Below are 23,741 nucleotides of genomic sequence, written 5' to 3'. Positions count from 1 at the left end.
AACCATGATTTCCTATGTGATAGTCCAAGGACCCCACCACTTGGTTACAGTATTTTTGTAAAAATAACTGTTTTCATTTTCATATGGACTTTTATTTAAAAAAGAATCAGCAGTTCATGCTTTTAGAAATTATTTATCTGGGGAAAATGTTCTAAGTAATAAAGGATTCCCTTGTATTGAGAAGCATAAACAAGTGCCAGAAGAAACTATGGATCTCCGGAGAACTCCTAGAATTCCTGGTGTGTGTGTGTCACAGGACGTGTGGCCTTGAGGACCTCGGTGAAATTCAAAATGAGTGGGCTCAAGGGCCTTCAGTGTCCCCATCCTCGTGTGGGTCCCCAGACTCCCTTTACACAGTTGCCGGAATGGGCATTTAAAATGCAAATCAAATCATAATACCCTTCTGCTTCTGGAGAGGTCAAATATCACACATCTGATTTTAGAGTAAAATACAAATTCCTTACCAGGTTTACAAGGCCAAGTGATCTGGCTCATGCCAGCCCCTCTAAGTCTGCCCTTGGCCCCCTTTTCTTCCCTTGCAGCTGTTTGCATTTTCATCCTTCAAGGATCTCTCTGTGGCTCTATTTCAATATTCTGTTTATTTTCTTCAGGCCACTTGCTACAATTTGTAATAATCAAGTGTGTTTATCTGTTGTTCATTTCCTGTCTTTACCATTAGGCATCATCTGCATCAGGTAAGTCTTTGTCCATCTTGCTTTTGCTGCATCCCCAGTACCTAATGACTATATATTTATCAGTGAATGAGGAAGTGAACCACTAAGTGAGCAAAGGAAGGAACTGAGAGGTGAGTGACACCAAAGTCATTCCATGCAGATAGATCACAGTACCGAGTTCATTCCATAAACAGAAGGAAGTCTCATCCCTGACCCACGGCATGGGAAGCAAGGAAGGGCAGTCACTGGGGTTGCTGCGCTCTTATCTTTGACCGCACTAGTCATCAAAACCACTCCTCCCTTCTTAGAGAACACCAGGGAAGCAGGCAGATCCACAAGCCTGAACCACTGTTTAGGAGAACTGGAGGGCACACGGGCAACACAGGCATGTTAACCCATCAGACGTAATCATTTAATCAGTGGTGTAGATACTGATCCTGAATGCAAACACCAGCCACTAAACCAACGAGTAACACTTTGTGTTGATCAGCACCTTCCCCTTGAAAGGGCAGCAGCACAGTCCGTAGGCTCGCAGCCCTGCTCTGAGGGAGGCATATGCACAGTCCCATTTTACGAATGGAACAATCATGAGCCCGTGGTCAGTGGGCTGGAGAACCACTCGCCGGCAGCAGGCTGATACCTGGCCTTCCGGGGGTTCTCTCTACATCGTCCCTGACAGACAACCAGAGCCTGAGCAAGGGAAAATAAATTCAGAACTGCCATCAGTTCAGAAACTATGGCTCGGGGAAGCTTGATGAGAGCTGTCTCCCAAAGAGGTAGCTAGTGGGGGGCAGAAATGCTTGCTTGGCTGCAGGGAGGCCTGGACCAGACATATTGGGGCACAGTTTTTCCCCCCTGAAGTGCTGCTGGGTTGATGGAATTTTCCTCTGCCATCCATTGCTTCTCTCCTGGGCAGGATCCTGGCCTCTGACTGAAGAACGATCCACAGAGAGTGAGGTCAAGCTTGAATGAAATGTCCAAGAGTGTCCCACGCAGGGCAGCATCAGGGCAGGCTGATCTGGGGGTTCTTCAGGAAGAAGGCCAGCTTCTGGGCCAGGGCCCCCAGCTCGCCTGAATTGGCGTACCGCAGGAGGTTGCTCTTCCGCACAAAGTAGTGTTTCAGAAAGTGCTGGCTCACGCACTTGTGCAGCTTCCTCACCAGGCGCAGGAACGCTCTGCTGAAGACCCGCCAGTCCTTTGGGTGGGGATACTTCTCACAAGTCCAGAAGAGCACTGTCTGTGGAAGGAAGAGGCGGTGTCAGACATCGTCCCGGGCTATTGAAGGAGAGTGTCTTCAGGAACGTTCCTGAGCTCACGTGGCCTTGGAAGGAGGAGACGGGAGCCCCAGGGGCAAGCTGGGTCTGCCGTGGATTTATGATCCCCAGCCTTGGACGGGCTCTCAGCCTCCTCCTGCTGGTCTCCTATGCCTCTTTGGTAATTTATTCTCTCCGCTGGCATTTCCAATGATCACCACTCTCCTAAAATTCACGATTCCCCACACCTGGCAGATGCCTTTGCCTCCTTTACAAGGAAAATGCCTCGTGCGTGCAAACCAGCCATCGTTCCTTCATTTGGTATCTTCCTCTCTGCATCCCCTTAGCCTGGGAAAATCCCTCTGCAGGGCTGGGATCTCCCCTTCTAGGAACTGTAAATGATTGAGTTTCTTCTTCCTCATTGGCTTTTAAATCTATTAAAGCTCTCCTGCTCTCCAAGTGCCACATCTCCCTCCTGCCCTAACTCTCACCTCTCTGCAAATCCAGGCTTCTGCAGAGAATCATCTTAATAATTTGTCATTTCCTCCCCTCTGATTTCCTGCCTTAACCCACTCCAATATGGATTCTTCTGCCATCAGTCCTCAGAGGCTGCTCTCCTTAAGGTCCAGTGATCCCCATGTTTGCTAAATCCAGCAGGCTCTTTCCAGCTCTCACCCTACCTGACCTTTCAGTGGAATCTGGTTCTCTCATGCATACCCTCACTCTTGAGCCATTCTTCACTTGGCTTCCAAGTGGGTTTCTCTGAGCAGTGCAGCTACTCCTTGGCGTGCTCACCTTCTACCTGCCCTAATGCTGGAGTTCTGGGGGCTCAGTTCCAGGCCCTCTTCTCCCACCAAATATAGATAACTTGCTATTTCTTTTCTCCAGTTCACACTTCTCCTCTGACCTCCTTACCTGGTATCTCTTGGCCATCTGAAAGCTATCTCAGTCCATATGTCCAAACTGAACTCCTGGCCCTCCCCCGCATACCTCGTGTGCTTCCAGGGTTGTTCATCCAGCCTGTTACGCAAGACGAAAACCTAGGAGTCATTCCCCTCCCTCACCACCTCCAATCAAGTCCGGCCAGTCCTCCTGCCTGTGTAGTTTTCAATCCACCCACTTATCTTCACCAATACGATCACCCTCTCCCACCGTGTCTCGCCCGGACCTCTGCCACAGCCTGCACCTCTTCTTGTCACCATCCTATCTGTCGTCATCCACACTGCAGCCAACGTGATCTCTTTGAAATATACATCTTTCTTCTTGTCTAAAATACTTCAAAGTCTTTCCATTGTTTGTTAATTAAAAAATACCATCTTTAGCATGGTTTGGTTGACAAGGTTTGGTCCCTCCCTTCCTTTCCAGCCTCATCTCGCCCTGTGTTCTCCCTCGCTCCTTCCTTCTAGCCACACTGGCCTCGTTTCATGCTCTCTTCTATCACAGGGCCTTTCACAACCCACTTCTTCCGTGTGGAGCGTACTTCCTTCCCCAACTTGTCCAGGAAACTCATCCATCAGATCAAACTTCCCTATGACACCCATTAAGCACTCTCTTCATCCCATACTTCTCATATGCAGCAATGACGACAGTGGTGGTCGTTTTCCTATGTATTTAGGTGATTCCCTACTAGATGGCAAACCCTATGTGAGCAGAGGACTAGACCTATTTGTATTCACGCTGATGTTACTACATTCAGCAGAGGGACTGGCCCATGGGAGGCAGCCAATTGACATTTATTGACTGAGTGAAATAATTAAAGTTTGGGTTTAGATGTTGAGTATTTTGAAAATACAGTCTTTCCTAAAAAGTAAAAGAGCAGTTTTAGGTTCACAGCAAGATATTGAATGTGTTTTGATTTGGAGTACATTGTTTTGAGTAAATGAGTTGGAGATAATTTCATGCTAGTCAAGATAACCTAGATACAAAAACATGTTTCAATTCCTCGTGTAGTTAAGCTTTTATCTCCCTAAGCAAACAGAAGCAGTTAAGCCTATTATAAGCAAGCCTCTGTGCCTTTGATTAGGTTTAGGAATAAATAAGCCGATGAAAGATAAGCTCTTTCTTCACATGAAATTGCTATGGGGGAGAAGTCTCTTTGGGGAGGAGGTAAAGACCTTCTAGGAGGTGCCCATGATTGGCACATCCTTCCTGATGCTGTTTTGCAACCCAGTGTCTTCCACTTTCCCCCGACTAAAGTCTTGGCAAGGATCCTGCACTCTTAAGCCATCATCCAGGATGGTATCTCATACCACATTACCAGCAGCCATGTCCATCCCAGTGCCTCCATGTGAGAGAATTCTACCCTCGGACAAGGGTGGAAGACGAGGGGAAAAGGCAGTCAGTACTGTTTCGATTTCTCAACAAATAACCCCCTTTTAAATGCTAATTCATGAGAATGCACAATTTTATTATGCCACGTAGGTGGGTTAGGGAAGACTAAAACAGGGGACCTTTAAGGAGTTGCCCTGAAATCCTCTAGATGATTTAGAAGCCACTGGAATACAAGTAAATCCTGGATGGAATGCAGTTTTGAGAGCAGTCAAGGGCTGGGAGGCCCGTGGTGGCCCTATTCAATCTTTCTAAAATACTCATGGTACTTAAAGTGTTTTCATCCATCCTAATTGTGGAGCAATGAAGTCAGTGGTTAGTTAAGAGTATGAGATTTGATATGAGACCGCCTGGAGTTTCCTTCTCAGCTCTGACTTTTCCTAGTGTGGCCAGTGGAAAGGCAAGTAAGAAAGAAGCTAAATCCCCGAAATGAATTAGACTAGCTTCAGAAAGTACATGTCCTCGATCCAGGAGAACAGGTGTGTGTTTTTAGGGGGACATGTTTGGGGACACTTCAAGAATGTTGAAACTGGAGAGAAAGGCCCCAATATGTGCAAATGAGATGTTAACAGATTCTTGGGCAGGTCAGGAAGAACAGGTTGTCAGAAAAGATAAGAAAGCAAAGCAAAGATGAACAATTTTGCTGGGCGGAAAAGTGGAGTAAAATGTGAAGTCATTCATTCAGATGATCAGCAAATATTTACTGAGCAACTACTACATACAAAGCATTGGGAGAGATACAAAGCGTTCGGTATGAGTTGCCCTTAAATAGCTTGTGTTAGGCCTGAAAGAGTAACACAGGGCTGGGAAATGGTTGTCTTCTGGACGAGACGAGGCCCAGGTAGGAGCATGCAAGGAAGGCACCACACACCCCAGGGACTTGTGCTCACCTGTGTAGAAGGTCGGGGAGAAGGGCTGAAGCTCCAGGATGGATACTAGCTGGGCTGGGGCTACTAAGAGTCTGATACCTACTCCCCCACCGTGTGTTGCGTGCAGTATTACCCGAGCATCCAGCTCACCATGGGTGGTCAGAAATTTGAGAAAGAGGAGCTGAGAGTGTGATCAAAGGCCATCTCTCCAGGGGGGACCTCCTGATCCCCCGGTCCAGGTCAGGTTCTGCTACCCTGAGCCTTCCTAGAGCAACGCTCCTCTCCACCCCAGCATTCCCCCATGTGGCACGATTCCACGCACACCTGCAGACTGTTTGACCAATGTCTGTCTCCCCTGCTGGACCACAAACTCCATGAGAGCAGGAACCACATCTGGGTTTGTTCACCTTGTACCGCCAGGTGTAGAGCACACAGCAGGTGCGGGGGCAAGTGACTGGCCCGCAGGGATCTCAGTAAACATTTGCTGAGTGAGTGAGTGAATGCATGTATGGCTGTCTGATGGTAAGTCCTTGCCTGGTGATTTGCAACCCAGAAGTTCAGGTTTGCTGCCAGGTTTGTCGGGTACCCCAACATTTCCTCGTTTTCTCCTCTGCACAGAGTGCGTGTGTGAGTGTGTATGTGTGTGCGCATGAATGGCTGCACTTGGGCTAGAACGGGGACTGAATGAGTCATACCGTGAGGGAAAATGTGAATCCATCTCAGGTTTGAGGAACTCCCAAGATTTCACCAGACTGTAGATTTCTCAGGGGCAGAGACTGCATGCTGTAATTCATTTCTGAACCTCAGCAGGGTTTCTGGCACATAGTGGGTGCTTGTGTTGGTTTGTCGAGTGAAATAAAAGGAGGGGAGAGGGAGAGGGAGAGAAGGCAAGACAGAAAGGAAGAAAGGGAAGAGGGAAACCGGAAGAGGGAAGAAAGGAGGTGGAGGACAGGGACCCTGGGCAGGGGTGCTGTGGACATGCATGCAGCTGGGGCTGTATAGCTCCATAAGGAGTACTAATTTGTGAGATGGCAAATATGGACACTAGGCCCCCTCCTACTCGTCACACACACCCCCGTTGTGAGTGGCTCTGGTGACCCTGCAGAGGCCGCAGAGGGACCCACCCAGCCCCAGCCGCCCTGGCCCTCTAGGCCGGGGCGGCACACTCACCTGAAGGTGGTAGGACGTGATCACAGGTCTTTTCCCTGGACACCAGACGTCCTCCTTCATCTGCCTCATGGCCTGGAGACACTTCCTGCGGCAGCCCCCGTCCTCATCCAGCTGCTCCAGCAGCACCTGTTCAGCCCGCAAGAAGCTCAGCTGCCAGTGATAGTTTGAACAGGCCAACAAGCTAAACCCAAACGACTGGGGGAAGAGAAAAACAGCGGGAAACGAGAAGGATGATGCTGGTTGAGGAGAAAGCCATCTCCGAAGCCGTCCACTAGGAGGGGGGACCTGCCACTGGGCGAGCAGCACATCCCATGTGGGGACACGGAGGGAGCCTCAGGGGAGCCCCTTGCACTCAGGCAATTAACTGGGGAGGCTGCGTCCACTTTCTCTTGGGCAGTGGTTCTCCAACTTGAGCCTGCCCCAGAATCACCTGGAGGGGCTGTGAGAACACAAATTGCTGGGCCCTGCCCACCGAGTCTCGTTCCCTAGGGCCAGAGTGGGGCCCGGGAATCTGCATTTATAACAGATTCCCAGGTGCCGCTGCAGGTTCTGGGGATCTAGTGAAATTTCAATCTTCCTTCCGAAGGTGGTTGGTGGTTAGTGATGCTGTGGTTGGTTAAGGTGAGAGCATCTCTGGTGAGCCGGGACCCTGCAGGCTCATACCTTGATGCACTGCACTCTCTCTGCAGAAGGCCAGCGCTTCAGACACGAAGGCCACCGGGCTTTCTTGGACCAGGCAGTGGGGATCTCCACTGAGGGGGTCAGCTCTAGTTCCACCCGACCTGTGGAGGTTTCCACGGCGACTCGAACTGCAGGGCGGTCCATTAGCATGCTGACCTTACCTGGTGGTAAATGACAGACAATGGGAAGACAAAGCTTGGCTCAATACTAGCTTCAAAGAAGGAATTTGTGAGCTGTGGCTCCTACCAGCTCCTTGTAACTGGTGGGGCAAATTTCAGAGTTTCAGTAACACACAAGGGCAGCGTGTTTATGTCAACACTAGACAATTAGCTAAGCAAATATTGATAAAAACATTGCTAGAAAATCTCATTGTTGGTGGGGTTTACTTTTTTCTTTCATCCTCCTCCCCTACCTTTTCTAAAAAAAATTAATAGACTCTTTCCAGAAGGCTCGACTGAAAGAGACAGAGAATACAAGGAAAAGGTGTAGCTTTTGCTACGGTAAGATGAAATCCAAGCATTTTTCTATAGCCCCATCCATTCCACCCAGATGTCGACGACCCCATTTAGGACAGCCTCAGACCCCTTACTTATGTATTTGCCTTTGGTGGAGTTCAGCTTAACCTGTCTCTTAACTAAGTCACACAGTCTCAGAGACGGTATTTGTTCCCAGCACCCATGAACCAGCCTAGCCTCAGATGGATTTATCATCATAAGCCTTGAAATCATAAAATACTTCCAAGTGTGGCATAGCCGCTGGCTTGAAGAGTCAAGTAAGCAGAAAGAAGCCCTCCCTGTCTTTTCCAACCAGGCAAAGAGAGGGAGAGAAAAGGAATGGATCTGGGAAAGTTTTCCCGCTCATACATTAGAATTCATTTCCAGTTTGTTCCCCCTTCTTTCAACAGATACACAGTCATGTTGTGTTTGTTTGCTTGCCTTCATCGTAGATAAGGATGAGCCGTCTTGAATCGGGATCTGTTATTTTGCTTTTCCTTGCTCAGAGAAGCAAACGGAAACTCATTTATTAATTGTGTTAGGCTGTTCAAAAGGAAAACACTCCTCTCCTTGGCTGGGGTATGATAAAGAGCTTATTGTCTGCATCTCATCAGAGCTGCCCAGACAGGAACATGACAACGTCTGGTACTTCAGCATTATTTACTGAAAGCACCCCATCAACCTGGCCCAGTTTGAATCTCTTACATGCACTTTCACTATTAACAGTGTCGCAGAGTGAGGAGGTGAGCAAATGCTGGCACCAGCCTGCCCTGGCCCACACCCTGCCTCGGCTACTCTGCTAACTCGGTGTGTGACCTTTGGCCTGTTACGTAATCTCTCTAAATCTCAGTTTTCTTGTCTGTACAACAGTTAGAAAAATGATCCTAACTCTCACAGGGTTGCTATGAGTATTAAATGAAATAATCCATGAACGCACCCTCTACATGGTAAAAATCCATTCAACACGAGCTATTTCCATTACGGAATCTTTCAGAACTATTCTATCTAGACAAGCAAAAGTACATGCAAATCCTTTTCTTTCTTTACAAGTGGGGTTGCATATTATTCAGCAATTTGGTTTTTCACTTAATTATGTTGCACGGGCGTTTTTCATAACTCTGTGTGTGCATATGCACACACACACCCCATTCTTTTTTTAATCCTAATTTATCTTTTACTTCAATTTACTCCACCAATGAGAAATACATGCAAATGCAAAAGTCAACAAAGTATTTTAAAAGGGAAATGAAAAGGAGGGATTTCTGTTAAAGTCGTATGTTGGATTGGAGATCCCCAAACCCACTGCCAATAAGACATATAAAAGTTTAAAAACATTATTTGTATGTAAGGAGACTGCCAGGAAGTAGGAGAATCATTTGAAACTAGCAATGAAGCAAGAACGCCTACCCAGGAAAGTACTAAGTGGGAGAATTGCCAAAATACCTTCATGGCATTAAGCCTCGGTACTTAACAGCTTCTGTGCATAGAAACTGCACAGAGAGGAAGAGAGGAGGTCTAACGGGCTGATCCTGGGGCTTATGCTGGGTGGTAAGCCTCACAAACCTGCAATCAGGAAAAGCTGTATCTTGAGGGAAATTATGAACTAAGAGAAGTAGGCAGATTTTCTTGTGGGCTCTGGATAGTTGATTTAATACAAAAAACAACAACAACAAAAACCAAGCTCTTCCCTCCTCCTTAGAATTTCAAAGGCGTTAGTCACCAACCTGTGTTTAGGGCCCGGATGTTTACATTCCCAAATCATCTAGGTAAGATGGTACTTCTGAGAGTACCAGGAAAAATCAAACACAAGTCTTCTCCGAGAAACACAGCGTGATATGCACATGGAGTGTGAATGGTGTTGCATAGACAGCGGGTGTGGGGCTCCAATCCAATATCGACAGACCTCGTGCCTTTTAAAGGCCGCGTGATAGTCCACTAGGCGGAGGTAGCATAATTGATGAAGTCAGTTTTCCTTTGTTAGGCATCAGATGATTTCTAATTGCTTACTATTACAAAGCCGATTCAGTAGATATCCTCATGCATATTTCTTTGTGTATCTGCAGAAATGTATCTTTAGAACTGGAATTGTTGAATTGCCAAGTAAGCACATAACAAAAATAAAAATGGGCTAGCTGCCCTTTCAAAAAGGAGGCAGCAATTTACACTTCCAAGAACAATGCATGAAAATGCCTATTTAACCATACTCACTCCTGCAGGGAGCATGATTATATGTCAGCCTACTAGGTGTTTTAATGTATATTTCTTGAAATGTATGTTAGATGGAGCATTTCTTATTTTTACTAGCCATTTATATTCTTTTTCTGTGACTCGTGCTTTTTGGTCAGTATTTGTATTGGTCTGCTCATAGCTTTTCTTATGGGTTTATAAATACTCTTTTATAATTAAGGAAATTAGCCATTTTCCCAGGTTGAAATTCACCTTTTTACTCTGTGTGAACAGAAACATGTGTGTGGGCAGGTGTGCACATATGCTACACTGTACAGTAGCTTAGGATTTGGGGGTTGTGAGAAAATTATAATTCGAAAAGATTCATGCACCCCAATGTTCATTGCAGCACTATTTACAATAGCCAAGGCATGGAAGCAACCTAAATGTCCATCAACAGATGAATGGATAAAGAAGATGTGGTGTGTATATATCTATAAAATGAAATATTGCTCAGCCATAAAAAAGAATGAATAATTTGCACCCACATGGAATAACCTAGAGATTATCATACTAAGTGAACTAAGGCAAAGACAGGTATCACTTATATGTGGAATCTAAAAAAAAAAAGATATAAATGAACTTATTTACAAAACAGAAATAGACCCATAGACATAGAAAACAAACTTATGGTTACCAAGGGTGAAAGGGGCGTGGGGAGGGATAGATTAGGAGTTTGGGATTAACATATATACACTACTTATAAAATAGATAACCAACAAGGACCTACTGTATAGCACAGGGAACTATACTCAATACACCGGAAACTAACACAACATTGTAAATCAACTATACTTCAATGAAAAAAAAAGATTTTGGGGTTGTCAAACATAACCAGTTCCTTATGGCTTCTGGCTTTTTGTGTTTTGGTATGTCAGTGGTTCCCAGATGTGCTGTCCCAGCACACTGGAATACTGCAGTCAGTTGTAGGGTGTTGTAGTGGAAATGTGCTAATAACAAAGATCTGAGGTTGATGAGTAATTTGCGAAAGTACCCAGGTTTTGAAGCTAACATCTTGGAAACGGTGCATAACCCAAAGACTGTCTTATCTATGCCAGGGCAGTAATCTACTGAGGCCACGGAAGTGTGTAGTGAGTATGAATTCCATTCTGTGTGTCACAGCAGAAAAAAGAGCTAATTCATATTATGGGGATTAGACAGATGTAAAAAGCACATGATTTTATCCTCAATCTAAGGGCGTGAGCTTCAGGAAACACCCAAGCAGAGGTTTTTTTTTTTTTAGAGCAAAATGGAAATGCCAGACATTTTCCGTGTACATTTCCTGATCGGCTCACCTGACAGGTGACAGGTGTCAATTGCGTTTTCGACCAGCTTCCGGAACACCTGGAGGACCTTGGCGGGCACAATGTCTCCGTCAATGTTCACATCTGCCTCGTGCCACTGCCACAGGCTCTTCAGAAACTGCTCCACCTCCAGCCACTGCTGCAGGCCCTCCGGATCCCGCAGGGGGCAGGGCAGCCGGGCGCCCTGCAGGGTGTAGTAGCGCCAGCGCTGCTGCCGGGCTTCCCTGTACCCGGCCAGGCCTCTCATCGGCACTGTGATGAGGAGCTGGGTGGGGGCCAAAACCTGTGGTTAGGAAAGGAGGGAGAAGGAGTGTGAGTTCCTAGACTCGGGAGGTGACAGAAGCCCTCAGGGAGCCGCCCTGCTGACCCAGGCCGCTCGGTTAACCACTCAACCCTTAGCAACGTGACAAGGAGGACAGAACTGCGCCCACCTGCCCGCCTGTTGGCAGAGGATTCCGTCTCTGTTGTGCCACTAGCCCATTGTAACGCTTCGGGCAAAGAAATTAACTCAGTGAGGCCTGGGTTTCATGGATCTGCAAGGAAAAAGAGTGAAGTGGACCCGGAACTCTAGAGGCACCTAAAGCTTGAAGGGAGGGGGACAAAAAAGCAGGGAGGGGAGCTAGTAGTCACTGCTTTCTGCACACACCAAGCACTGCAATTCTTGTGCATTACCCTATCTCGTGTTCACAGCCACACCTGAGGTAGGCTTCGCTAAAATTTCCCAGATGAGGAACCTGAGGCTCAGAGGGGCTCCAAGTCTCCCCAGGGACACACAGCCAGTCAGTGGTAGAGCCGGAACTTGACTTTAGGTCTTCCGATTGCTTGTTCAATGGTTAATTGTCTCTCCTGAGCTGGTTCTTAGTCAAGAATCAATGACCCGGGATGGGTGAAAGATCCGGTATGAATTAAGGGTGGGAAGGGATGGGAGAGGAGGTGAAAGAATTCTGCAAAATGCCTCCCTTTCTTTTTGCTTGTACTGATGACCCACAGACAGTGTTAATGGCTAATCCTTACAGAATCACAGGTGACATGAAAGCCTGTTTGTTGAGACAAGGTGAGCTATTGAGATGATTCTAAGTTTAATGGGAAAAAGTAAACACTAAGAATCTACTTACTCTGTTTCTACAGGAACCGGGAAAGCAGTGGTCAGGCCAATAGTCCAAGAGATAGAACAAATTAGTCCACAGTGCGGTACCACCAAAGGGAAATGACCTTTAATCACATCACCCAGCAGCCCACTCCACCCTGCATGTTTCCCCATCACTCAGCTATACACTGGAGGAGCCACCTCCTTTCCACGGAAAGTTCTGACAGTGGAATTTGGATAAACTTTGCCCAGGGACCAGTCAGTGGCGAATTCAGGGGTGAACACCAAAATCAGCAATAACTGATTCTGCCTCATTTTCATGGAACAGTAGTATGGATGCTTTAGATGATGGGTGCACATGACTTCTGGTGTCCATTGAAATGTGGTGGGATTAAAACAAGGGAGGGGGGATATGAACTATGGCATTTAAAATCTATATATTTGGGGGGACTTCTCTGGCAGTCCAGTGGTTAAGACTCTGTGCTTCCACTGCAGGGGGCACGGGTTCGATCCTTGGTCGGGGAACTAAGATCCCGCATGATGTGCGGCATGGCCAAAACAAACAAACAAACAAAAAACCCCAAATCTATACATTTTTTGAACCCACTTGCATGTGAATCCAAGAACACAACTATCATGTTATTAGTCACAAAAATGGTGGTTAATAAATGCTTATTGAATTTGGGCCAAGATAAAATAAAAGCATTTTTATATGCCCCACTGTAACTACTTTCAAACCTTATATAATATGCAGGATACAGTGTATACAAATGCAAGATATATTTTAAGCTGTGAATTCTAAGTGAGACCACAGAAGGAAATTTCCCCAGATACAGTTCTAGGAAAAGTGGTGTGATGTTTCTATTCCTAGTCACTTGCCTATATTTGTCCTGTTTAGGTTGGCAAGGTAGATAGAGGTGGGCAGATGATGCTCTGACATTCCAGGGTCCAATCTAATTTTATAATTTTCATCCTGGAGTAAATTTCCTAAAGTCTGATTCTGTCCCCAAATCCACAAGTCCCAGCATCTTGTGGGTGGTCCTTGTTCCCACCAAACTTGAAATGTACTGGACTAGCAATGGTCTTTCGTTCAGGTACTAATTCTTTTGCTTCCTCATTCATTCAACAGAAGTTGAGTGTCTATCATGGGCCACACACTATGCTGGGTGCTAGGAAGGAAGCAATCAAGAAACATGATCCTTATAAGCAAGGAACTTATGGTCTCGTGTGAGAGCTGGGGCATGCGTACACATACGTTTAATACTTATAGGAAAGGGGTTCTTGTGTGTCACAAGAAAAATCAAGATAAAGGAGCACAGGGATTCAGAACGATTCAGAGTCTCATTTCTCTCACCTCTAAAAGGGAGCAAACCATAATGGCTGTTCCACTAGGTTGTGTGCAGGTTTGGGTGAGATCATTTCTGTGAGACTGGCTTTGCCCACACTACAATGTTGCATGAATGCTGGTTGTCACACACGGGCCCTGGGGGCTTACAGCTCTGTAGGATTCCTCAGCAGGGACAGAGTTGCCAGGCTGCTCCTGCAGTTCCTAAGGGCCACCTCTTCCACTTTCTTCCTTCCCCCACCTGTAGCCCATCCACTATCACTTTGAACTCTTTTCTCACCAATGCCTTGAGTTCCCTCTACCCAGTCCCCAATCTATTAAATGGGTGCTTAATAAATGAATGTGTGCTTAACTGAACTTTAATTGGTACAGTAGAACATGCTTTGGAATCAGAAGCCACAGGTGGAGTTCTGGTTCTAGCACCTAATATGACTTGATCAAGTCATTTGACTTTTTTAAGCCTCCATTTTTATCATCTGTAAAGTAGGAATGTGGGGCTTCAACTGCAGTAACATCTATGCAATGAGTGTAAATGGTAAATACTAAGAGATCTTGTTAGTAATCTTAGTGATGTGAGTGCCTGACACATGTTGAGACCACCCCCCGTTTCCTGGCTCGCTGCGTGGGCACTTAGAGCCAAGTGACCCACATACCTTAATGTTCTCATTGTACGTGTCAGAGTAAAGGACGGCTTGAAATCGAATGTCTTGGTAGCTGATTTCTGTGGTCAGATGATGGACAATTTTCTGCACCTCTTCCACCATCTGGGAAATCCACTGGCGCCTCAAGTCCACCTGGGGGTGAAAGGATCAGCAAAGGCAGTTATTCCCAGATCGGGCCCCAAGGAAGTGACGAGACAGGGTACCAAGCAGTCAGCTCCGAAAATCCTGCCCTTCCAAGAACTCCGGGAGAGATGAACTTAGGTCTGATGACACTCGTTGGTGCCTCAGTGTTCTCTTCTGAAATAGAAGCGTTGCTCAATATTTATGTAGTACCTGCCTTGCGGTAGGTGTTGTCTAGGTCCTCGGCATGACAGTGAACAGGACAGCAGCGAACGAGATAGAGATACTTGCTTTCGAGTTGAAAATACAGGACACATGTGTATGTGTGTGTGTATACATACATATATACATACATACACACAAACATATATACATATATGTGTACACACATATGTATAATGTAAGATCAGGTATAAGTCCTAAGAAGAACAATACAATAGGATAAGGGACTAGAGAATAAAGGGGTTGCTATTTTAGACCGGGTGGCCAGGGAAGGCCTCTCGAAGGAGGTGAGATTTGAGTGAGCCCTGATGACAGCTTGGGAAAGCAAATTCCAAGGCCCCTAAAGCAGGAGCAAGCTTGGCAAGGCTCAAGGGCCAGCAAGGAGGCCTTTGCTGTGGTTATAGGAAAAGAAGAAGGAGGGTGATAGGAGATGAACTTGGAAAGGATGGTGGGGGCCAGGCCATCCCACAGGGTTTTGTGAACCATGGTGAGACTCTAAAATGGGATAAGAATGCCTGCTGTCCAGGTTGGTGAATATAAAATAGTCTAATGCACATGAACATGCGAGAGATTGTTTTCTGTATGTCATCAATAAATGATGGTTCCCTTCTCCCCTGAGCTCACCCCCTCCTTTGGCTCCTAGACCCTTAAGAAAAGGCGTGCACTGATGTTTCTTCTGAATCTGCACGGCAAGTCGCCAAGAACTGGAAGGGGCTCTTTGTTACGTTGCTCCGGAGGCACCTGCAGGCTGGTGTATGATAAGGGTCTCCCTCAGAGATGCTGCAGAGCGTGTGTCTTATATGACCTTAAGTACGATGATCAGGTCTATACTAGCTTTTTTAATATCATCTTCTTGCCACCAGCAGCCACCCACCCCTCTCCGTGTGTTCATCTCACAACATTCATCATGGGAGAAGGGACAAAGGGGAGCTTTCTTGAGCATCTGTAAACTATCAAGATTCTGCATCTTTTGGAGTATGTAAGTGGAAGAGAGAAGGTAGTCACAGAGAGGGGCAGGTCATTTGCCATGCCCAAAATAAAGGCAAATGCTTGTAGAAGCATAATTAAGGGTCTCTCCAGTGTAGGACTTCTCTGATGTGCTGGGATTCAATTCCATTTGACCAATTTTTGTTGAACATCCACTTCATGCCAGGTTCTGTGCCTACCGTGTTGTCAAGAGGTTGAGTTGACAGATAAGATGACAAAGCAAGACCAATAAACTGGAAATTAAAATGACAGCCATTAGTGCTAAGTATAGGTTTGCAAAGGATGCTAAGGGTACACAAAAAAGGGAAACTGCAGGGCTTCCCTGGTGGTGCAGTGGTTGAGAATCTGCCTGCTAATGCAGGGGACACGGGTTCGAGCCCTGGTCCGGGAAGATCCCACATGCCGCGGAGCAACTGGGCCTGTGAGCCACAACTACTGAGCCTGCGCGTCTGGAGCCTGTGCTCCACAACAAGAGAGGACACGATGGTGAGAGGCCCGCGCACTGCAATGAAGAGTGGCCCCCACTTGCCGCAACTAAAGCCCTCGCACAGAAATGAAGACTCAACGCAGCCAAAAATAAAAAAATTTAAAAAAATAAAAAAAAAAAAAGGGAAACTGCATCTAGCCTGGAGGCCTTCCTGAAGGCATGGTATATCAGAGTTGTATCTTGAAAGGTTAGCAGGAGTTAGCTAGAGAGAGAAGGTTGTTCTAGAAAGAGAAAATGGTAGATACCTAACACAAGGAGCACAAGGGGAGAACTGCAATTGTTTCTACTTTGTTGGAGCAGACGTTGCCTTGGAGGAGAATGGTGAGGTGGGAGAACAAACAGTGAGAGGTCTTGAAAGTACAGGAAGAAGAATTTCAAGAACAAAGTCAACAGTAAGTGGCTGAGTGAGATAAGGCCCCCAAAATGCCTGTAGAGTTTGGTAACTAGAACAGGACTGATGTGTTTGGGGAAACCGTGGGCGTCAAGCCAGATGGCAGTGGGTTTAGAGAGAATGGGAAACCAGCAAGTGAAGTCAGAGGTAAGCGACTCCTCCTGCAAGTCTGGCTGGGGGAAGGAAAAAACAAAAACAAGGACAGCAATGGGTTTTTTCAAAAGGACACACAGGTTCGAACATGTTTAGATGCTGAGAGAAAAGAGCCAGTGAAGAAGGAAGAGGGCAGAGAGCAAAACCTCTGAGCAAGGGTTTCCCAGCCAGGAAGCATTGTGGAAATCCAGAAACCTGGTGAGGAGCTCGCCTCCGTGTGTCAGAAGGAAAAGAAGATAGGTGCAAATGCAGATAAAAGCATAGAGAGTTCCTGCCTGACGTCAGCAGGAGACAAGGCAGTGCGTTGAGAGTGAGGTGAGAAGAGGAAGGCAGGGGACTTCAGGGTGACAGGCATTGGCAATAGCTTCTCTAAGGGATGAGGGGCCATTTGGGCACGTGGGTAAAGGTTGCCAGGCAGAACCAGGACTCAGCTGTGGGTGCACGAGGCTGTGGGATACCAGTGGACTCAGTTATAAGAGGTTGTCCAGTACCTCCCGGCCCTCCAGGAGTAACAGTGGAGGTGCTATTAGAGTTTGCTGGCAAGATCTGGAGAAGAGCAAGGAAAGGGGTCAGTGGAGGGCCATGTTTTTGAGCCTGGGCAGAGAATGGATGAAGCCAGTTTGGTAGATTAGGGGACATTGGACAAGTTCCGGGGCCAGACGTCTGATCAGGAATAGTGGGAAAAAGTAAGACAAGGGCTAACTGGATAGAACGTTGCAGTCAGAATGGTTGGGAAATAGTAATCTCGAATAGTTAAGTTCTCAGAATGTGTTGAGGACTAAGGCTAATTTCCCAAATCTTCCAAGTCCACTGATGTGTGCCCATAGAACTTGACTGTTAGTAACACAGCGGTGACTCTATATATGCAGATACATTTTGTTTCCTATGTTAACAAACCAATGAAAGATTCATTACCATATTGATACTATCAAATAATTTTTAACTGATAAAAGCTTGAAAATGTGTGTGTGTGTGTGTGTGTGTGTCTGTGTCTCTCTGTGTGTGTCTGTGTGTGTGTGTGTGTCTGTGTGTGTGAGTGTGTCTGTGTGTGTAAGTGTGTGTGTGTGTGTGTGTGTGTGTGTGTGTGCACCTAATGGGAACAGTTCTCCATTGTGAACGTCATCTACAAATTATGCCGCCATTTGATGGTAGAATTTTCTTACTGGCAGGACAAGTCCAGACACCCCTTAGAAGACACCTATAATTTCTCATTCATTATTCCTCTTTATGACCTGTTTTGACATGTGAAGATAAAAGTCAGAATACGGAAATACTTTTTCTGGGCCTAGAGCCACAAATTCTGGTTTTGATTTTCTTTATCCGTCACTTTTGCTGCAATTTAAACTCAGGATCTTAGAATTGGAAGAGTCTCAGAAACCATCTTGTCTGGTATCCCTTTACAGAAGGCCAGAGTGACAGGGTGGCCCTCCTAATATCACACTGGTACTTAGCAGTATGACTAGACCTAATGCCCAGGTTCCCTAACTCTTCTTTCTGTCACACTGTGCTACACCCTCAATTAGGAGTCCCAGAAATAATACCTACCTTTATCCTCTTTCTGAACCTGACCATGCCCTCAATTTGGAGTTCATGAAATAACAAGTCCAAAGGTGTTCTGGCATGCCGCACCACTGACTGTTCTGGCATGCCGCAGACACATAAAGGCGACACAGCAGGGGCCGGACAGTGATGCAGGGCTTAACCAGAGCTGTGGAGGGAGAGCCCTGCCTTGGACAGGCCTGCCCCAGGACCCAAGCCACCGGAGTCGAGGGGGAGCCGCTTTCCTGTTAGGTGATGGGCAGCCCCTTCCTGCCTATGTCTCTGGATACACTTCCTGCCATTGGTTCTTACCAAACAGGATCACAGAGCTATTCACTGGCCCACAAAGGGGTTTGGGCTGGGGGTACCTCTTGTCACGCCCATGGTCTAAACCACAACCCAGAAGCCCCAGGCTGTTTCCCTCCGCTTGTCCTGACCATGGCCTAGCGAGGTACGGTAAGAAGATTCCATTTCACGGTGTGGAAAAGCAGGAAATGGGGCCTGAGGCAGCTTTACAGGGAGTGGTCTTGGTGAAAGAAGGAGGCTCCACCACAGGTAGAGACCTGTCGCCAGCCCAATGTCAGAATGCCTTTGTTGCCTCTCAAACTTCAGGAAGCAAGCTAAGATACCAGTTGTAACCTTGAAGCAGCCTTGTCACTAAATTTATTTCACAGCAAAGCTTTGAAACAAACTTAAGGAGGAAATACGATAATTTAAGAAGATGGATCAAAGCCCATTCGGTCCAAATTTTTTTTTTTTTGGCTGCTCCCCGCGGCTTGTGGGATCTTAGTTCCCTGACCAGGGATCGAACCTGGGCCCTAAGAGTGAAAGCGCCAAATCCTAACCACTGGACCACCAGGGAATTTCCTCACACAGTCCAAACTTGACCTCAAGTGCCTGTTTAAGTTTCATTCACGTCCTCTGCTGATTAGGTCAATGGACAAAGGTTGGGACTTCCCTGGTGGTCCAATGGTAAAGAATCTGCCTTCCAATGCAGGGGATGCGTGTTCGATCCCTGGTCAGGGAACTAAGATCCCACATGCCAAGGGGCAACTAAGCCCACGCGTGGCAACTACTGTGCCCGTGTGCCTCAACTAGAGAGCCTGTGTGCTGCAAAGTGCAGAGCCCACGTGCTCTGGAGCCCACACACCACAACTAGAGAGAAGCCTGCACGCCTCAACTAGAGAGAAGCCCGAGTGCCACAACGAAAGAACCCGTGCGCTGCAATGAAGATCTCGTGTGCTGCAACTAGGGTCTGACGTAGCCCAAATAAATAAATAAATAAATAAGTAAAAGAGACTTTGTCTTAAAAAAATAAATAAATAAAGAGAAACACTTTGTTTCTAAAGAGAAGCATTTGTGGGTGTGACAGAGCAAAAGCAGAAATAAATTGTGGTAAGTTAACCAGGCCCATGATGTTAGATGTGGTTAGATCATCTAATCCAACCCCTGCATTGCACTGACCCTGCAAAAGTTATGCCACGCTCCTTAGCATGCAGATTTAGTCACTCTAACTAAGCAGAATTTACGCAGAAACAGTCATTAGAGACTGTTGGCACCTTTAAGGTTGCCATCCATTTTTTGTGGGCCTCCTTCCAGGACTTGTCTATGTGCCCACACACATGTCCACCTCCCCAGGCACAGCGTCAGGCCCATTGTTGTCCCACATCATTTGCTACTATTAATAGCTCAAGTTTGTGAACAATTTCCTGTTTCAAATACAAATTATTGAGAATTCAAGGTTATTCCTTATAATTACATCAGTCTGACTCACTTGTATTCCCACATGCTTTCCTGAGAGGGAGGTAGCAGGTATACTAAATAGTGCACCAGGAATGCCACACAGGCCTGGCCACACCCAGGAGCATGTGACCAAAGCGAAAGTCATCCATGGTGAGTGCCACTGGGGAAAAAGGCTGAGAACTTCCTTCTAGACAACAGGAAGTCAGACTTTTAATTCTGGAATTGCATTAACTCCAATAATCAGTTCAAAAAAGTGGTGGGGCGGGGGGCACAGACACTGTCTCTGTCTTCCAGGGGTTTATAATTTAAAGGCACGGAGACTTGAATTCAGTGATCCATACAGATAAGACATCATATTCTCCATCTTTTTAGACTAATTCTTCCATGAACCAAATGCTTGGGCCCCACAGGATATTTGCAGCTCCCAAACACAGCAGGAGCCATAGCAACAGCAGCACTGTGGAGCTAAGACTGCTGAGGGCTTGCTGTGCGCAGGATACTTTATAAGGGTTAGCTCCTTTGAGACTCCCGATAATCCTTTAAGGTGGATGCTATGATAATCCCCATTTTACAGAGGACGACACTGGAGGTCAGAAAGTGTAATAATTTACCCAGGGTCCCGGAGTCAGTAAGTCACAGAACAGGAATCCACACCCAGGCAGTGCCCTTGTTCATAATCACTGCACCGCTCTGCCTCCCCAAGGACAAGGAGACTGGGAATGAAACCCGCTAACTGCTTGAATGGGGTTCCAGTAGCTGGAAGGCCTCTCCTCCACTTGTTAAAACCCTATGCATTACGCATGCACTAAGGCTTTGTCATCACTCTTTCTGTGAAACGCCTCTCCCATCAGAGGTCACATTGCTCTCTGCCCCTCCAGCATCCTGTTTAAATCGCTATGTAGTGGGCTTCCCTGGTGGCACAGTGGTTGAGGATCTGCCCGCCAATGCAGGGGACACGGGTTCGAGTCCTGGTCTGGGAAGATCCCACATGCCGTGGAGCAACTAAGCCCGTGCACCACAACCACTGAGCCTACGCTCTAGAGCCTGCGAGCCACAACTACTAAGCCTGTGTGCTGCAACTACCGAAGCCTGTGCGCCTAGAGCCCGTGCTCCACAATAAGAGAAGCCACTGCAATGAGAAGCCTGCGCACCGCAATGAAGAGTAGCCCCTGTTCACTGCAACTAGAGAAAGCCCACGCGCAGCAACGAAGATCCAATGCAGCTGAAAATAAAATTAAATAAATAAATAAATAAATCTCTATGTAGCGCTTGTGATGTTAAGCATTTGCTGTCTGCATGGGGAACTTCCTCCTTTTACCTCTGGGGTTATGTGCAAAATCTGCAGGTGAGATAGGGCCACCCTTAAAGATACCCAAACACAAATTTTCTCTCTCACTAAGCAGGCCACATCCAGACCTGTGTTTTGGGCACTGTGTTTTGCACTGTGTGTGTTTATGGTGATATAGAGGGTTTAGCAGAGGAAATGTGGTTTGGCGTAAAAAAAGAATAGGCTGAAACTGCGCATCTTCACTAACTGTATGACTTTGGACACGCTGTTTAATCAGCACGAGCCCTGATTCCTCCTCTGTTAAAATGGAGGTAATATGCACGTGTCACATGATTGTTGATTAAATGAGACACTGTAGGGCCTCAACCTGTCAGCACCTTTAACGCTCATCTTGCATTATCTTCAATGAGCCCTGAAGATACTTCTGACCACATACGTGCAATGATACTATGTGAATTCAAGGGGAATAAAGATATCCAAGACACTGTTCTTCCCCCTGGAAACTTACAAAGAATAAAATGATATACTATTTGTTGCCACCAAGATAACAATAGGAAAGGTGTCGGGAGTCAAGATACAATTGATCGCCAAATAAATATGATCAGTGATCATTATGATGGGAGTTCACAGGAAGACACAGACGTTTTGTGTTGGGGTGTCAGATTAATCTTCCATCAGAAAGTGGACAATCAACTGAGTTTGAAGGATGAGGCTGAGACAGAAAAATGAAGAAGAGACAGGACATCTCCCCAGGTGCGGTGGGGCGGGACGCTCTGGCCTGAGATCTTCTCAGGGCACAGTTCTTGTGGGACAGGGCTGTCAGGCTCAACCACCTACGGGGCAGAGTAGGGGACACACATGGGGCGGGGGGGGGGGGGGGTGGGCGGAGGCGGGTGTCAGACCCAGCAGTGCCGCAGCCTCCAGTGGGACAGACACTCAGCTCCAGCCCATGGCTGCCAGGTAAGAAACTGGGACCTGTGGTTGCCAGATAGCCTGATTTTTTTTTTCCAGAGAAGATGGAAAGCTGGATTTCTATGCAAAATCTCACTATTTTGAAATGTTTGTAACAAATGGGACAAAATTTAAAAATTCTCTGCAGGCCAAAGAAAACACACGCACAGGCTGGATTCAACATAGAGAGCTTTGGTTTAGAAATTCTGTAATTGAAGATGCAGGGAAGCAGAGAGTAGAAAGATAAAGTATTATTTGAATGCCAGGCTAAAATATTTGGATTTCTTTCTTTCAGAAAACACAGGACAATGGGGAAATGCCAGCTAACGCCCCTTCCACTTATAGCCCCCAAAAGGAGAAATCATTTTGTTTGCTATAATTTTTATTATGATAAGTTTTCCCTATTTATCCCTCTTAATGGTTTTGCCTAAGAAATCAACTTGACTTATCACTATAATAATGAACTCTGCTTTGTTTACTCGTAAAGGCATGAAAACCCTAGACTAGTGCCTAACTCTTTGTTTAAATGTTTTAGTTTTAAGGGTGGCTCTGTGCCTTAATCACTTCGGCTGTAAATGGAAAGGCTTAAACTAGATAATACTGAATGTCCCTTCAAGTTCTAACATCCAAAGAGCCTATGACTCTATAGAGAAGAAATTAAATTAGTTCTTAATTGATGCATACTAAAAATATAGTGGTAATACATACATATTTTAATCTAGCAGTTTTACAGTTTTCAAAGAGCTTTCTTACTTACTTTTTTTCAAAGACCCCACTAAGATCCTATTATCACTCCCATTTTACAGAGAAGAAAACTGAGGCTCAGACAGGTTAAGTGTCTTGCTCATGACCACCCAGGCATCAGTGGCAGAGCTGGAGTTCCAGCCCAAGTTCTAACTCTTCTTTCCACATTCTATTCCCAACATACCTCTTGCACTAGAACCTCAAAGAGAGGACTGAAATATGGTAACTCCCTGAACACTCTTATGGGTGATGGTCTTGAGTTCCTGAGGAGCATTTTCTGTATCTTTGGAAACAGCCTGAAATTCTTTCTGCATCAAGGTTGGTGGGGCGGGAGGGTGGGAGGGGCGCATGGGAGAGACCCGTATCTGTCCTTACCTTATTCAGCAGGCAATCTTCTAAGTTTCCTTCCATTAGGGATTTCATGTCTTCTTGGTCTATGCTGAGCAGAACAGCAACGTCTTGGTTTGTCTCTCAGCAGAGAGAGCACTTGTGCGTAGATTTCCCAGTGATATTAGTCTCTGGGTGCTGAATTTCTCTGGGAACGTGTATGTGGACCACAGACTTGCCTTCTCAATTCTTCATTCAAGCTCTCATTTCCAAATTGTGAGCATCCATCTTTCATCTTTTGGGAAATTAAAAAAAAAAAAAAAAGAATTGAAGAAGGAGAGTTGATGAAACTGCATTTGAGTCCAGCCAAATTTTACTCTATTTAGCTCTGTTGACTGGTGCTTTGACCGAAGGGCAATTTTCCAAGTTGTATTTCCCACTCAAATACTCAAAAGTTCCATTCAAGATGGAAATGCCCTGTAGTTGGCTTCTTCCGAACTGTTTATGCTCTTATCCTGACACTAGATGCACCTTTGAGCTCAGTATCTTATATCTCCTTGTTCTAATCCTGTTGATAGTAAATATCCCTTGCCCTCCAATCCAGAAAACCCCACAGATGGATTTACCTTCTTTACAATAAACAAATAAGAAACTGCCAAACAACCAGCCTGGCACCCATGATTATGCCTACAAACA

At 46.2% G+C, this 23,741-nt stretch overlaps 1 protein-coding gene across 1 annotated transcript; it reads right to left on the bottom strand.

Annotated features, from left to right (window-relative positions):
- Window positions 1-87: 87 nt before the first annotated feature.
- Window positions 88-23,258, bottom strand: MAB21L3 (mab-21 like 3). Its single transcript, XM_068538152.1, has 6 exons — window positions 23,094-23,258; window positions 14,085-14,225; window positions 10,991-11,282; window positions 6,958-7,136; window positions 6,295-6,489; window positions 88-1,911 (listed from the first exon to the last, which is right to left on the bottom strand). Exons 1-6 carry the CDS (start codon window positions 23,139-23,141, stop codon window positions 1,678-1,680), a joined length of 1,089 nt encoding a protein of 362 aa, XP_068394253.1. The 5' UTR covers window positions 23,142-23,258; the 3' UTR covers window positions 88-1,677.
- Between the last annotated feature and the right edge of the window lie 483 nt (window positions 23,259-23,741).

Source organism: Eschrichtius robustus, chromosome 3 (assembly GCF_028021215.1).
Source record: "Eschrichtius robustus isolate mEscRob2 chromosome 3, mEscRob2.pri, whole genome shotgun sequence".
Classification (NCBI taxonomy): Eukaryota; Metazoa; Chordata; class Mammalia; order Artiodactyla; family Eschrichtiidae; genus Eschrichtius; species Eschrichtius robustus.
The sequence above is the reverse complement of the archived record's forward strand: the minus strand, read 5'-3'. Positions and strand labels throughout refer to the sequence as shown.